Source organism: Salvia hispanica, chromosome 6, assembly GCF_029641045.1.
Source record: "Salvia hispanica isolate PSC_SH4W2 chromosome 6, Shi_PSC_v1, whole genome shotgun sequence".
NCBI lineage: Eukaryota > Viridiplantae > Streptophyta > Magnoliopsida > Lamiales > Lamiaceae > Salvia > Salvia hispanica.
In genome coordinates this window covers 33,381,647-33,396,121 of record NC_142697.1, presented here as the reverse complement: position 1 = coordinate 33,396,121, position 14,475 = coordinate 33,381,647, and the positions used below count along the sequence as shown (strand labels likewise).

At 30.9% G+C, this 14,475-nt stretch overlaps 1 protein-coding gene across 1 annotated transcript; it reads left to right on the top strand.

The window, feature by feature from the left end:
• Nucleotides 1-205: 205 nt before the first annotated feature.
• On the top strand, nt 206-4,718 carry LOC125206645 (uncharacterized). Its single transcript, XM_048105886.2, has 4 exons — nt 206-1,034; nt 1,114-1,257; nt 2,151-4,136; nt 4,237-4,718. The coding sequence occupies exons 1-4, from the start codon at nt 206-208 to the stop codon at nt 4,638-4,640; spliced, it is 3,363 nt and encodes a 1,120-aa protein (XP_047961843.1). The 3' UTR covers nt 4,641-4,718.
• The last annotated feature ends 9,757 nt before the right edge of the window (nt 4,719-14,475 follow it).

Below are 14,475 nucleotides of genomic sequence, written 5' to 3'. Positions count from 1 at the left end.
ATTATTAAAACTTAGAATAGTGACAAAGTTAAATAGACGACGATGACCCGCACCCTTCGCAAACTAACATAGTGGAGCACAGTGCTTAGTGGTTTAGTACAACACAAGCATTTTTCTAGTTTTTGACAAAGTAGACTTAGTTGTTTAGTACCTAACTTAGTACATTAAAAGCTCGGTTGATGAACAAGAAGTAAATTAACTACTAATGGAGACTTCAATCCTTTCCTTTGCCCTTCCGATCATTTTCTTAAGTAGCTTTACCTTCTCCTTGAATTCCAACACCACTGATAAACATGCACTTATTACCTTCAAAAACTCCATCACTTCCGACCCTAATGCTATTTTGAGCACCAAATGGTCTCAAAATATATCAGTTTGTAATTGGGTTGGTGTGTCGTGTGGCCTCAAACACGGCCGTGTCACTGCTCTCAATCTCTCTGGCTATGGCCTTTCTGGAACTGTTGCCCCACATCTCGGAAACCTTACGTTTCTTAGATATTTGGACATCAGTTTCAACAGTTTCGTGGGAAAGTTACCCTTTGAGCTCTCTAAACTGCGTCGTTTGAAGGTGATGAATGTAGGAGTGAATTCATTCACTGGAGAAATACCAACATGGCTGGGAAGTTTACCTCAACTACAGAAACTCTATATGTACAACAACACTTTCTTAGGTACAATTCCTACATCTTTGTTTAACAACTCCAAGCTTCAAATGTTACAAATATTAAACTTGAACAACAATCAGTTGAGTGGATCTATTCCCAATGGTATTTCTTATGTTGGAGAAGTTAGAATTGGAAATAATAGTCTATCAGGTTGGCTCCCAAGTGATATGTGCAGTAACATGTCCAATATCGAATTACTGGAACTAGATTTAAACGGACTCGAAGGAGATATTCCACCGAACATATGGAAATGCAAAAATCTTCAGATTTTTTCATTAAGCGAAAACAATTTCAGTGGCAACATCCCTCAAGCAATGGGAAATGTGAGCATGCTTAGGGTTTTGTCTTTGGGGTACAATCATTTCACAGGTATATTATTCAAATACATTTTTGTCAATATCCAAATATACAACTTTAATTTATGAATTTTGGTTTTATTCTTTTGAAGGGCATATTCCATCAAATATATGGAATTGCAGACACCTTGAATATATGGCTGTACTCAACAACAATCTCAGTGGCAACATCAGTCATGCAATTGGAAATACGAGCACACTTAGACACGTTTACTTGTCAGACAATCATTTCACAGGTATTCTATACATGACAATTCTACCCTTTTGTTTATGATTTTAGTTAAATATGCCCATAAAAAATAGATAATATTTTGAAATGATACGAATTTTTAAGCATAATTGGTAAAGTAAAAGAGAAATAATTAGAAATAAAAAAATGATTGGAGTATTGTTAATGAAAGAATATATCAAAATGATAAATGTGATCTATTTTTAAGGGATTATGTTTCGAAAAAGGCACCCCCAATGTCATGTTTTATAGCATTAACTCTATTTATTGATTAGTCGATTTCCATATCATTCACATTATGTCTGACTTCAATATGTTTGTTTCTTATATATTTATTCCATATATTAATTTTTGGAAAAAAAAAAAAGATAATCACGATTTAAATTATATCTCTAAATCCACAAAAAAGAGTAAAATCTTTCCATTTTCGTTGCCAACAAAAATTAGTCTCATGCAAAAAATGAAAAGTTATCTATTGATTACTCAATATTTTTATCATTCTCCCTCTAACTTTATGTCTCATATTATCCACTTTTTTTTCCCATGCTTTACCAATTTTTTATTATAACACGTGTCTTCCACCAATGATCAATTTTTAGTGGACAAACAGAGTATCATATTTACACAAACAAAATCATGTTTCCCAATTACCAATATCATGTTTCACATTGAATTCTCATTTCAATATAGTTGTCAATAGAACCACTCGTTATACCCATGTAATGAACATTATATACGTAATGTTCATTACAAGGGGTAGCCTTTTATATATTTATAAAATGTTCATTATAGGTGCATACAATATCATAGTTATTTGTTTTGATAAAAGATAGAGTTAATTTTTATACGCCTCTTATATATTCAATGTTACTACCTCATTTATGTTGATATATACCGCAGGTGAATTACCACAAGAAATTGGCACTCTGCCAATACTGGAAGTGCTTGATGTGTTCAGGAATCTCTTACATGGGTCCATCCCATTTTCAATATTCAACATATCAACATTGCAGGCGTTACAAATTTCAGGCAACGAGTTTTCTGGTACACTTTCTTCAGATTTTGGGAGTTCACTTCCCAATCTGCAATGGCTTCTATTAGCCAAAAACAAACTTAGTGGCCTAATTCCAACCTCCATCACCAATGCTTCTAACCTTATCGGCGTAGACATGCATGGCAACTCATTTAGTGGCTACATACCCTACTTTGGTAGTTTGAAGCTCCTTCAAAGACTTCTCCTCTGGGAAAATAACTTAAGTGCAGCAAAATTCCCATCTCAAGAATTGATATTTCTCTCTTCATTAACTAACTGTCCAAATTTGCAGACATTGGATGTATCATACAATCCATTGAATGGCATCCTTCCTACTTCATTTGGGAATTTTTCTTCATCTCTTAGGAGAATTGACATATCATACTGTAACATCATGGGTGACATTCCGTCTGGAATAGCTAACTTTAGCAGTTTGCTAGTACTAAATTTGGCTATAAATCAGTTGGGTGGAACCATTCCACCTACAATTGGGAAATTAAACCAGCTCCAAGGACTATATCTTACTGGCAATCAATTGGTAGGGTTTATACCTAATGATCTTTGCCAACTGAATCATTTGGGGGAGTTGTTCCTTAGTGTAAACATGCTTGTAGGTCCAATACCAGAATGTTTGGGCGATGTTAAATCCTTGAGAGTCATCAGCTTCTTTCACAACCAATTGAATTCATCTATCCCATCCAAATTCTGGGCTCTCACAGACCTTGTAAAATTGAGCTTGTCCACCAATTATTTGAGCGGTAATTTGTCATCTGAGCTAGGAAATTTGAAGTTACTCACCTCTCTAGATCTGTCGTCAAATCAATTTTCAGGCGATATTCCCACTTTAATTGATGGTTGCCAAACATTGGATTTTCTTAACTTATCACAGAATCTGCTTAGCGGCTCCATTCCTCAGTCAGTGGGAAAGGTTAAAGGATTGAGAACATTGGATTTATCTTACAATTATCTCTCCGGGTCAATACCCAAGTCCTTAGAAGACCTCCCCTTTCTTGAAAATTTTAATGTTTCCAACAACAAACTAGAGGGGAAAATTCCAGATGGGGGTAATTTTCGTAACTTCAGTGCTCTGTCTTTTTCTCACAACTTAGCTCTTTGTGGTCCAATAACATTCCAAGTTCCACCATGTCAAGAAAAGCATCATAGATCATGGTTAAAGAAAGCCATGGTGACGCTAGGGGTTTTAGCTGTCATTGTGGTGATTGCTACTCTTGTTCTCATGAGGATGTGTAAGAAGAAAAAAGTGACACTTTCTGTTGATACTTCACCGCTAACTGCTGAATACAGAAGAGTTCCTTACATAGAACTTGTACGAGGAACGAGTTCATTTAGTGAAACCAACCTACTTGGAAAAGGTAGTTTTGGTTCTGTATTCGAAGCAATACTTTCTGATGGGTTGAAAGTTGCGGTGAAAGTGTTCAACTTGGACCTACAAGGAGCAACAAAGAGCTTTGATGCTGAAACTACTATATTGAGCAACATTCGACATAGAAACTTGGTTCGAGTTATTGGATGTTGTTGTAATATGGAGTTCAAAGCATTGATTCTTACATTCATGCCAAATGGGAGCTTGGATAAGTGGTTACATTCCGACATGTATGGTTTGGATCTCATACAAAGATTGAAAATAGCCATAGATGTTGCAGCAGCCTTGGAATATCTTCACCACGGCCATACATTCCCAGTTGTTCATTGTGATATAAAGCCAAGCAATGTGTTGCTTGATCAAGACATGACTGCTCATCTTGCTGATTTTGGTATTTCTAAGCTTTTCGATGAAGGGGAAACTGTCATCCAAACACAAACCGTGGCAACCATTGGTTACGCAGCGCCAGGTGATGATGCTTGATGCTAATTTTTCAAAATTAATATTCATCTTATTTAAATATTTTACCTAATTCATACCAAATGTTGAATGCATGGTGTTACAATTAGAGTTTGGATCTGAAGGCAAAGTGTCCACAAATGGGGATGTATTCAGTTTTGGGATACTTCTGCTAGAGATGTTCACCGGAAAGAATCCAACAAATGATATGTTCGGCGAAGAAAGGAGCATAAAAGAGTGGGTGAGTGAAGCATTGGAGAAAAGTGCAGTAACTGAAATTGTGCCACATGCTATGCTATCCATTGATGATCAACATTTTTCTGCAAAGAAGCAATGTTTTTTGTCAATATTTGAATTGGCAATGAAATGCTCAGCTGTTTCAGCGGAAGAAAGAATCGACATGATTGAAGCAGCGGCTGCTCTGCGCAAGATCTACGCAACACTTGTAGCAGGTACAGAAAGTCGTCGTCCACTACATCCGTTTCCCGTTAGTATTCGAAATAATAGGGTTTGATTGTTGTATTATAGTACTATTGCTTATCAGTTCTGGAAATTCTACATGGCAAAATATATAAATGTATAAACATGTGGAACAATATATTTATAAATATTTTGTTGTATTGTGTTGTTGCATATTTATGAGGCTACAATATAAAATATTTAATGAGGGAGTATATATTTATGCCAATTAATTCATATTTATTTTGGATTATTTATTAAGACCATTTCAACTACCGACCATAACATCATGATATTACGAGACTCTTCATTTTAGAAATTTGTCTAATTTTAGTGGACGGTCCAAAATAGTTAAACTAGTCTATTTTTTATGGACAGAGGTAGTATTTCATTTTATTTGTGGACGGAGGTAATATTTGTTTTGATATAGAAATTCCTATTTCATTTATTTACATTGCTTTCAACTTGATCTCTATTCTTGTTAGATCATATACGACAGCGTATTGTGCAGCCCAAACAGTATGGGCCCAAAAGAAATAAGCCCATTTTGATCCAGAAAAATGGTCGGGTTCGGGCCTTCCTTGTTCTCCAACTAAGGTCAAGCCCAATTCAAATCCGAAGAATTCATTTTTTCTTGCTCTATAATTTCATGTATTTAATCTTAAATAATTACATGATTCATGAATCATGAACACAATAAAATTTATATAGAAAATAAATTATTTCCGACCAAGTGAGAAATGTTCCCTATATGCCGACTAAGAAATCTCCCCACTAATGAGAAATCCCATGTTAGGTAGGAAATCTAACTACTTAAACTTCCCCTTTGAAATACTACAAATTACTCATCAATTTTATTATTTTTAATTTTTGGAAAATTTCATTTTCGAAGAATGTGATTGAATGTGGAAATTATATTACATAAAACCATACAACGTGGATGGTGCTGAATCGTGAGAGAATGTGTCGTTTTTAGATGTGATGTTATGTTGTGGTTTTTGTTGCCCACGTTTTGAATTCTTAATTTAGTTAGGCATTCAATATTAATACTATTGCGATCAAAGCGTGTGACAACAGACAAATTGTTCAAATCAAAATTGAAGACGCAATTCTCTCTCTAGATTTGTTTAAAATGTTGAAGCTTTTTGTCTTGTTTAGATGTGTAGAATGGGCCTATGTTGATGGTTGTCATCTTATAATTAGTCGACATGGATAATTTGTAGAAAAGTAAGTTTGATTGGTAGTCTTAAAACAGTGTATCTCCTGTATTTGTTGATAAACACGGTTTTGTAGATTCATATTTCGCGATTATGGTTATCCGATTATTCATGTACTTTCATCGCTTGTTTTCGTGTGTGTTTTGCTTTTCTGGCAATTTTTTAGTTCGTTTGGTTGATAGATGTTTTGTAGAATGTTTTATGACTATTTTTTCAAACTTACTTTCATCGAATGTTTGCTTAGTTTGAAATTATTCTGACACTGGTGGACAAAAAAAATAATATCGATAGAAGCTCAACTATTTTTGCAATTTTCTAGACATTTATTTAATAAGGGCCAAAGATATTTTAATTATGATTTATACTAGTATAATTTTAAAAACAAAAAATGAAAAAGTAATTGATAGAGGCTTAACCCCCTAAAATTTCTTATTGGTTTTGCCTTATTCTAAGACTACTCCTGTACGATGGATGAGATTGGCGGGTAATATTAGATATATATTGTGCTTTTACTGTGATTTTTTTTGTTCATCCATAATTTTTTTTATAATTGTTTAAATAGTCTTTAGCTGTATATATTTTGAAAGTTTAAGGACATGTACTAATGACTCAGATTGCAACTTGAAAATTAAGTGGCAAATTCGAATTTGGAACATTGTACAAAATTCTCTCAAATGACTAGAAAATTCTCAATTTTATGATGGGAACCAAACTTTTAAAGAATAATCATTTTTACTATTGTAAAAAAGGTCAGAAGTAGCCAGCCATATTTGTAGTACGAGTACTAATTATACTAGAAAAAGCAGGTAGTATTTCATATTTTTAACCATTCAAAAAGTGTCTTATTTATTCAACGATTTAAAATCAAGAAACACAACATCCGAATATATTTTTTGTATTCCGCTGCTTTTATACTTAAAAAGAAGAGTGAACTATATAAACGGTACCTGATCTTTCACTTTCGCACATAAATGGTACCTGGTCTTTATTTTATATCGTTTTTGGTACCCCATGATAAAAATAACCCTAGGTACTAAATATGTGATTTTTTTGTTATAGGGGATATTTTTGGAAATTTCAATTAAATAGAACCAAATATGTGATTTTTTTCCTTTTTTTTTCTTTTTTTTTTCTTTAGATTATTCTTCTTTCTTTTTTCCACATTTTCTTCTTTTTTTTTAGTATTTTATCTTCCTTTTTTCTTTCTTTTTTCCTTAGTTTATGTTTCCTCTTTTTCTTCTTTCTTTTTAGTGTTTTATACATACATCTAATTGCATTCTTTTTAGTATTTTAATTAAATTATTTATACTCATTTTAGGGTTGAAACACCTAACTAAAAATATTCAACTCTTTATCATTATGAATACAATTCACAATTTTAAATTTTGACTAAGACTATATTGATTAACTATTAATTTAATATAAAATAATTATTATTATTTATTAATTATTACTAGTTTTTACTATTATAATAATAATATTATTATAATAATTAAATATAATTATAACTATAATTATGATTAAATATATAAAAAGAAATTAATTATTAATTTATAACATCAAAATAATAATATTAATATTGATTAATCATAGTACTATATATACTGAGGAGAATTAGAGAATGTATCATAATATCACTTTTAATATTAGTTTTGTCAATGCCCAAAATACCCTTTATGACACAAATGGAAAAATGAATTTGTTTAGGAGGTATTTTGGGATGAATATTACATCAGGTACCAAAAATGTGATTAATAGGTACCAAAAACAATATAAAATAAAGATCAAGTACCATTTATGTTCGAAAGTGAAAGATCAGACACCGTTTATGCAATTCACTCTAAAAAGAAAAGGCACTATGATCCAAGAATTAGAAAATAAAGGCTATCAGAGTCTTATTTTAAAAAAGCTGCAACTGATTTGTTATTTAAGTTTCTCACAATAGATGATATGAATAAGCTATTATCACCATATTAATGTTCTCTTTCCTTATATTGACAAAGGGTTCAAATACTCCATATGATAGTTGCAAACCTGCAACTAAAGAAGTATAATCCCCATGAAGAATAATTCCTGTGCAAAAATATTTGAGGGGTTAAGTAAATTAAAGGACTAAAGGTTAAAAATTCTTGTGTACGTTCATCTAATATTTTGTTTAATATAAATTTTTTAAAAGTTATTGATTTGAATATGGATACTCATTGTAGCTAGCGGCCTCCACACTCCGGTCCGACATCATGTGAGGGGGTTAAATCAGGGTACGCAGTAGCCCGTTAAGGGGGAGGCATTAACCCACTAGCTGCCTGAAACCCATCTCCCAAGACCTCACACTTGTGCTTAAGAGATAGAAGCAACTACACGACAGCAGTGAGATTCGAACCCAGGCTCATTGCAGCAAGATCTGCCCCTCCATTGCCAACTGCGCTATGCCCCTGCGGGCAATTGAATATGGATACTCATACTGACTCTTAACGAGGAGTACCAAATTAGATTCTAGGCATGTATTTATGGAGTACTCCCTCCGTCCCAGAGAAGTTGGCATACTTTGAAAATGGCACGGGATTTTAGGAGGTTTTGTTTTGTGTGTTAAATGGAGAGAGAAAATATAATTTTTATATTCATGTGAGAGATAACTTTTTCCAAAAAGGGAAATGTGACATCTTTTGTGCGACAAACTAAAAAGGAAAGTGTGTCATCTTTTGTGGGACGGAGGGAGTATGTTTTATCAAAGATGTGAAGCTGAGTGGGCGACGTTTTGATTAATTTTGCTTGGCTTTACAAATTAATTGGTGATTAAATTATTTGTGGAGTACTTTTTATACACTAAGCCAAATGTTCATATCCCATTAAAAAGGTTGGCTACAAAAACGCCCAAGAAAATCAAACAAGGCAGAAGCAGCCCTAAACCCCAAATCACGACCATGATCAAGACAAGAGCAGACGAGGATCGGTAGAAGTTCGTGAAAGTATTGGAAAGTAGCAAAACAAGTCATGATATGCCGCGACCAACCACAATCGACAGTAGAGTAGAAAACAAAGCAACAAAGCGAAGTCAATTTGACCTATCTCTTCATGTGATCGTTTAGTCGGACCAGTTCCTAATGTCGTTCAAATTGTTAATTGTCCAATAAGATGTCGGAGTCGGACCCACCTACCAATTCTCTAGACTAGTCTTTTCTTCTCAAAATCCGAATTTGGCTTAAAATCTTGAAAAAAAACTTTATTCAAATGTCCCAAATACACCAAGAAACGATATAAAACAAGGACACTGAAATCTTATTAAATATTCCACCAGTCACGACAGTACTTATTTAACCAAAAAAAAAAGAACAAAAATATAAAACCTACCCGATATTTAAACTTCATATATTGTTGGGATTGGAGATTATTTTTCTGTCGATATATTTTTACACGAATTATCTCACATCCAAAATGAAAAGTAGAATGGTATAATTGATATATAAGTTAAATATTTGTCGAATCACCTCATTTTATAGTCAATTGATTTTAATACTATGAAAATTAAGTTTGATTTTCTATCACGTGTGATGCATGTATCAATGAATCATACTATTACTAGTTTGTTTGTTGTAAATTTGCAATGCTAAATTTTGAGATAATCAGTATTTTCTTTCTGATATTTCTGCACAGAAATGAAGGAACATATACTACTATATGTTCTCTCATCACTATGGTCAGGTTAGGTCTAGTCATATATTCCTATCATGTCACTAATTTTTCATTTTAAAAAAAGAAATCCTTTGTATTTTTTAAAAAATTATTAACTTCGAATAAATTCGATAGACGTATTGTGTTCAATATACTATTGCGATTCTGTTTGGCAAACATATAAAAATGGAAGAATAATCGAAAAACATATTCTATATAAATATACAGTATACATATGGCCATGAAATCTGATAACTGGGAGACCCTACTAAAATATGCACCATGTGAGACAAATAATTCATATATATAATAAATAGCGATACATATAGTGTAATATATGTACATTATTTTATATTTCTAAACAATATTCTCATTTTTATCATTGACCAACAATAATTCTTAACATATCAACTTATTTACATTTTATACTACATATTTCACCACTTTCTCTATTCACAACACATTCATTATCAGGGTTTATAAAAATTGCATGAATTTGTGTTTTCACTGCTAACAATTTAATTGGTGTTGCGATACTATTTCAATAATTGTAGAGAGATTGGAGATAGAAAATATGACTCACTCATAATCATCAGGAACAATTCAATAATGATAAATAAATAAATAAATAGTCGTGCTCGATCGATCAATTTCCAATAAAAATCCCTATCCACCCGTACCACAACCACACATAATTAATACAACCTGAAAAATTGTATAATAAATAAAAAAATTGGTTATAATTGAAATATTAAATTTCAGGGGCAGCAAACATGATGATAGTAACAATTGATCAAAGACAATATACTGCTTGATAGGTCGAACATCATATGATCCCCAAACATTTTGTGATCACAAGAAAATAAATAAAAAACGATGAAAAATCCAAATGGCATATTCGTAATTTCGTGGATGATTTCTTCTAACTCTGAGTCCCAAGCTCACATGCATGGTGGGTCATTTCATCACGTTCTCGACGTCAACTGCCACCACCAATAGCTACTTCCACTCACATAGGAGTGTGTTTGATCTCAATGTATGATATGTTGCATGTGGAGTGGTTCGATTGCAACGCTAGCTCATGACTAGAGCTCATGTTTATTCTTATCTTATATTTGATTCCCGTTTATTCAAAAATTTGGCGTGTGACAACGTATCTCGGCATGTCTCCCAGAAGTATATATCTCACAATCACATATTTTATCTCTCGTATATAATTAATACTCTTTCCGTCCCATAGAAATAGGTCATTTGGTATTGCACGGGTTTTATGCATAATTGGTAAAGTAAGAGAGAAAAAGAAAAAGTTGTTGAAATTGTGTAGTGGAGAGTGAGACCCATAAATAATAAAGTAAAAGAGAAGGAGAAAAAAGATGTTATAAATAGATATGAACTATTTGTATGAGACGAAGAAGAAAATGTGGCATATTTCTATGGGACGGAGGTAGTATACTACTAGATAAAATTCATCTTAGATTATTTCATACTGTATCTCACTATTATACTCCCTCCATTCCATAAAAATATGTGCACTTTCTATTTTCGTCCGTCCATAAAAATATGAGTATTTCATTTGATGGAAAGTTGTATCCAACTCATTACTCTTATACATCAATTTATTTATAACTTATACCACTATGGCTCACCATTACAACTCATTAAACTCTAATAATAATGTGGGTCGAATTATCCATTAACACTACTTTAACTAGCCTTTTCTTCATCTCTCTTACTTTACTAATTTTGTACTTGTTCTCGTGACATTTCAAATGCATATAGTACTATTTTACGAACCTAGCATAACCTAGAAATATATACAATTTAAAAAATTATTTGGACAGTTTGTTTTTTCTATTTTTTCTTGGTGGTTATAGAGTTTATGCATATGGCTCTCGGAATAATCCACTTTTTGTTTGAAAAACGTGTTTCATCATCATATGGTTGGAGGGAAGGGTATTTTTAGTGATTCTTTGAACTTGAAAAGATAAGGTTGATGCTTTTTGTTTTCTTGATTGTTTCATTGGATAGATAATGCTTAATACTCATAATGTAATGATCATGCTAGCTACTTGGAGAGTTTGGACCAAGTACATTCTTTTAATTTCTATCCTTCTTTGAACATATTTAGTGATTTTAAATGATATCGAGTCAAATTATAGACCATTCATTTGGATGGATTTTGTTATATTACTCCTTAGCGATGTTCTTAAGAGATACGCATTTTAAATATTTTTTTAGCAAGAATAATATTATCCATTTTTGAGAAAATTAAACAGAAATATATATTGTCAGTTGACATAGAAAACAGGTCGTGCGTTTTTTTCAAAAGTACAGAATAAATAAAGATTGATATTTTAAAAATATAATAAACTAAAAAGGGAACATCTTTTTTGGTCCACGAACTTTGCCAAAGTATCATTTTAGGTTCGTGAACTTTGAAAATATCATTTGAGGTTCATTAACTATAGGTTAATATCATTTGAAATATTTTTTTACTATTTCCAATTTTTTCTGGACAAAAATACCCTCAATACCTTAAAGGGTATATATTTTTATTAAACTTGTCATATAGTCATATTTTTTATAAATATCTTTACAATATATTTTTGATGAATTTTCTAAATATAATTTGACTTTCAATATTATCGCTTAATTTTGTGACATGCAAGTAAAATTGCTTCTTCAATTTTTTATATGTATTAAAGAATTTTAAAATTGAATAAAAAACTTTCCTTTAATAATAAAAAATTGAATAATGATCTTTTCTTGCATGTCACAAAATTAAGTGATAATATTGAAGGTCAAATTATATTTAGAAAATTTATTAAAAATATATAGTAAAGATATTTATAAAAAATATGAGTATATGATAAGTTTATTAAAAATATATACCCTTAAAGATATTGAAGATATTTTTGTCCTGAAAACTTTGGAAATAGTAAAAAAATACTTCAATTGATATTAACCCATAATTGTCAGACCTGAAATGATATTTTCGAAGTTCACGGACCTAAAATAATACTTTGACAAAGTTTGTGGAACAAAAAAGATGTTTCATCTAAACTAAATTAATACTCTCAATTAATACTGATGGATATAGTTGGCAAGAAAGATTACCAACTTAATGATGGGTCACTATTAACATATATATTCTTTGACATATTATACGATACTCTACTTTCATAAACTGATATCATTATTAAATTGACATTTAAATATATTAACAACTCATAGAACTGTCGAAATATTGCTCCGTATTTATTAAGTTGAAGTATTAAAAGAAGCTCTCGGCTAAAAGACGCAAGTTGCAATATTGGAGTAATTTGTAATACAAAAATAACTCCGAAAATAACATACTATATTCTATAAAACTAAGAATGTAAAATTATCGATTTCGTCAAAAAAAAAAATTAATGTACAATTATCGAAGAATTAAATTGTAGTGTGATACTTTTTGTGACAAAATGCATGTAACAATCGACAATGTTACTCGTCTCTGGATAAGTATATATTATGATTATTAATTTTACCCATTTTCAAAAGAGAGAAAATTAAATACCTATATGCATGTAGATGGATAAAAATAGAATTATGAGTGGTCTACAATTTAACATGTATAATTTTCATTTTATTAATTAAATTAAAAAAGTTAAAAGAAAAAGCTATTAAATTAGAGTTTTGGATGAAAATATCAATATAGTGTTTTAAAAATATGAATATAATGCTTTGAGAATGTCAGCACATAACACATTGCTTTAAGAATGACATTTTACATGTATTATGTTTACGTATTTTATATACTATATTGACATTTATTCTACGAAAAAATTGAAAGTTTTCAAAAGAAAATTCAAATTTTGACTTCTGAACATATGCAAGTGAGATCTCGTTAGAATCCTTATGAAATTATCTTTAATTTGATATATGTTGTACGAAAAAATAATTTAAATCGAGAAAGTTATATGCATTTTAAAGTTATGAGATATTTTTCAAAAGTTAATTACACCTAATTTGTTATAAATTGACTTTAATACCCTTACTGACGATTTTTGTTGATCGGATTAATATTCTCGAGCTGATGATATAGGTTCTTGATTTAAATATTTAGGACTCGTTTGATAAAAAGATGGGATATGAGAAGATATGTAAAACAAGATAAGAAATACGGGCTTCATGTCAAGATGCAAAAAATATGGGTTTTTTTCGTTGTTGTTTGATTGAAAAGAAATTATCTAAATTTGTATAGTATATTATATAACATGGCTTAACTTGACAAATTGGTGGGTTACATAAACAAGGTTAAAGTTATAATTTTGGTAAGATTAGATAGGGCCATTGTCATATATTGGGTTTTGAGTTTAGCTTAACTATGATATCAAACGATTAGAAATGTCCATATATAATTCTCTATGTTGATATTACTAACTTATAAATACGTCCTTAATTGCTAATATTTAATTATAGTTAATAATTAAATGTTGAGTTAACAATATAAACTAGCAGTATTTGTAATTAATAATGACTTAAGTATTAAAAATATTTTTCTAAAAAACTAAAAGGATAAAGAAGATTGAGCTACATGACACGTGGGACGTCAAGAGGCTGTCCGTGGTTAAACTACCAATCGCAATACTTGGCAGAATATGATTGGCTTTAAACTGGGGCCCAACTTCTATCTCCATTTTCATATTGAAATTGGTTTGAACTTTCAACTTTGAAATAATGCTTCCAAAAAAAGAAAATGAACAATACTTTAGAATTTTGTAGGCTGATAATTTTATAATGAAGTCACAAATTTGATGGCTGACGATTTTATAAGATTTAATTGTCTACAAATACCACACTTATATGTAAATTTTTAGTTTATATGCCATTTTATTTATAAGTTTATATTCCGTATTATATTATAAATTTAGTATGACTTCAAATTTATTTGGTCAAACAATTTTATGATTATAAAGTCGCAAAAAATCTCTAATATCTTATAATTGTTCTCATAACTAT

Excerpts from the sequence above, each read along its gene's own strand:
- LOC125206645 (XM_048105886.2), top strand. The coding sequence starts at position 206 with ATGGAGACTTCAATCCTTTCCTTTGCCCTTCCGATCATTTTCTTAAGT. Across the intron at positions 1,035-1,113 it reads GGGGTACAATCATTTCACAG|GGCATATTCCATCAAATATA; the intron begins GTATATTATTCA and ends ATTCTTTTGAAG. Across the intron at positions 4,137-4,236 it reads CATTGGTTACGCAGCGCCAG|AGTTTGGATCTGAAGGCAAA; the intron begins GTGATGATGCTT and ends TGTTACAATTAG.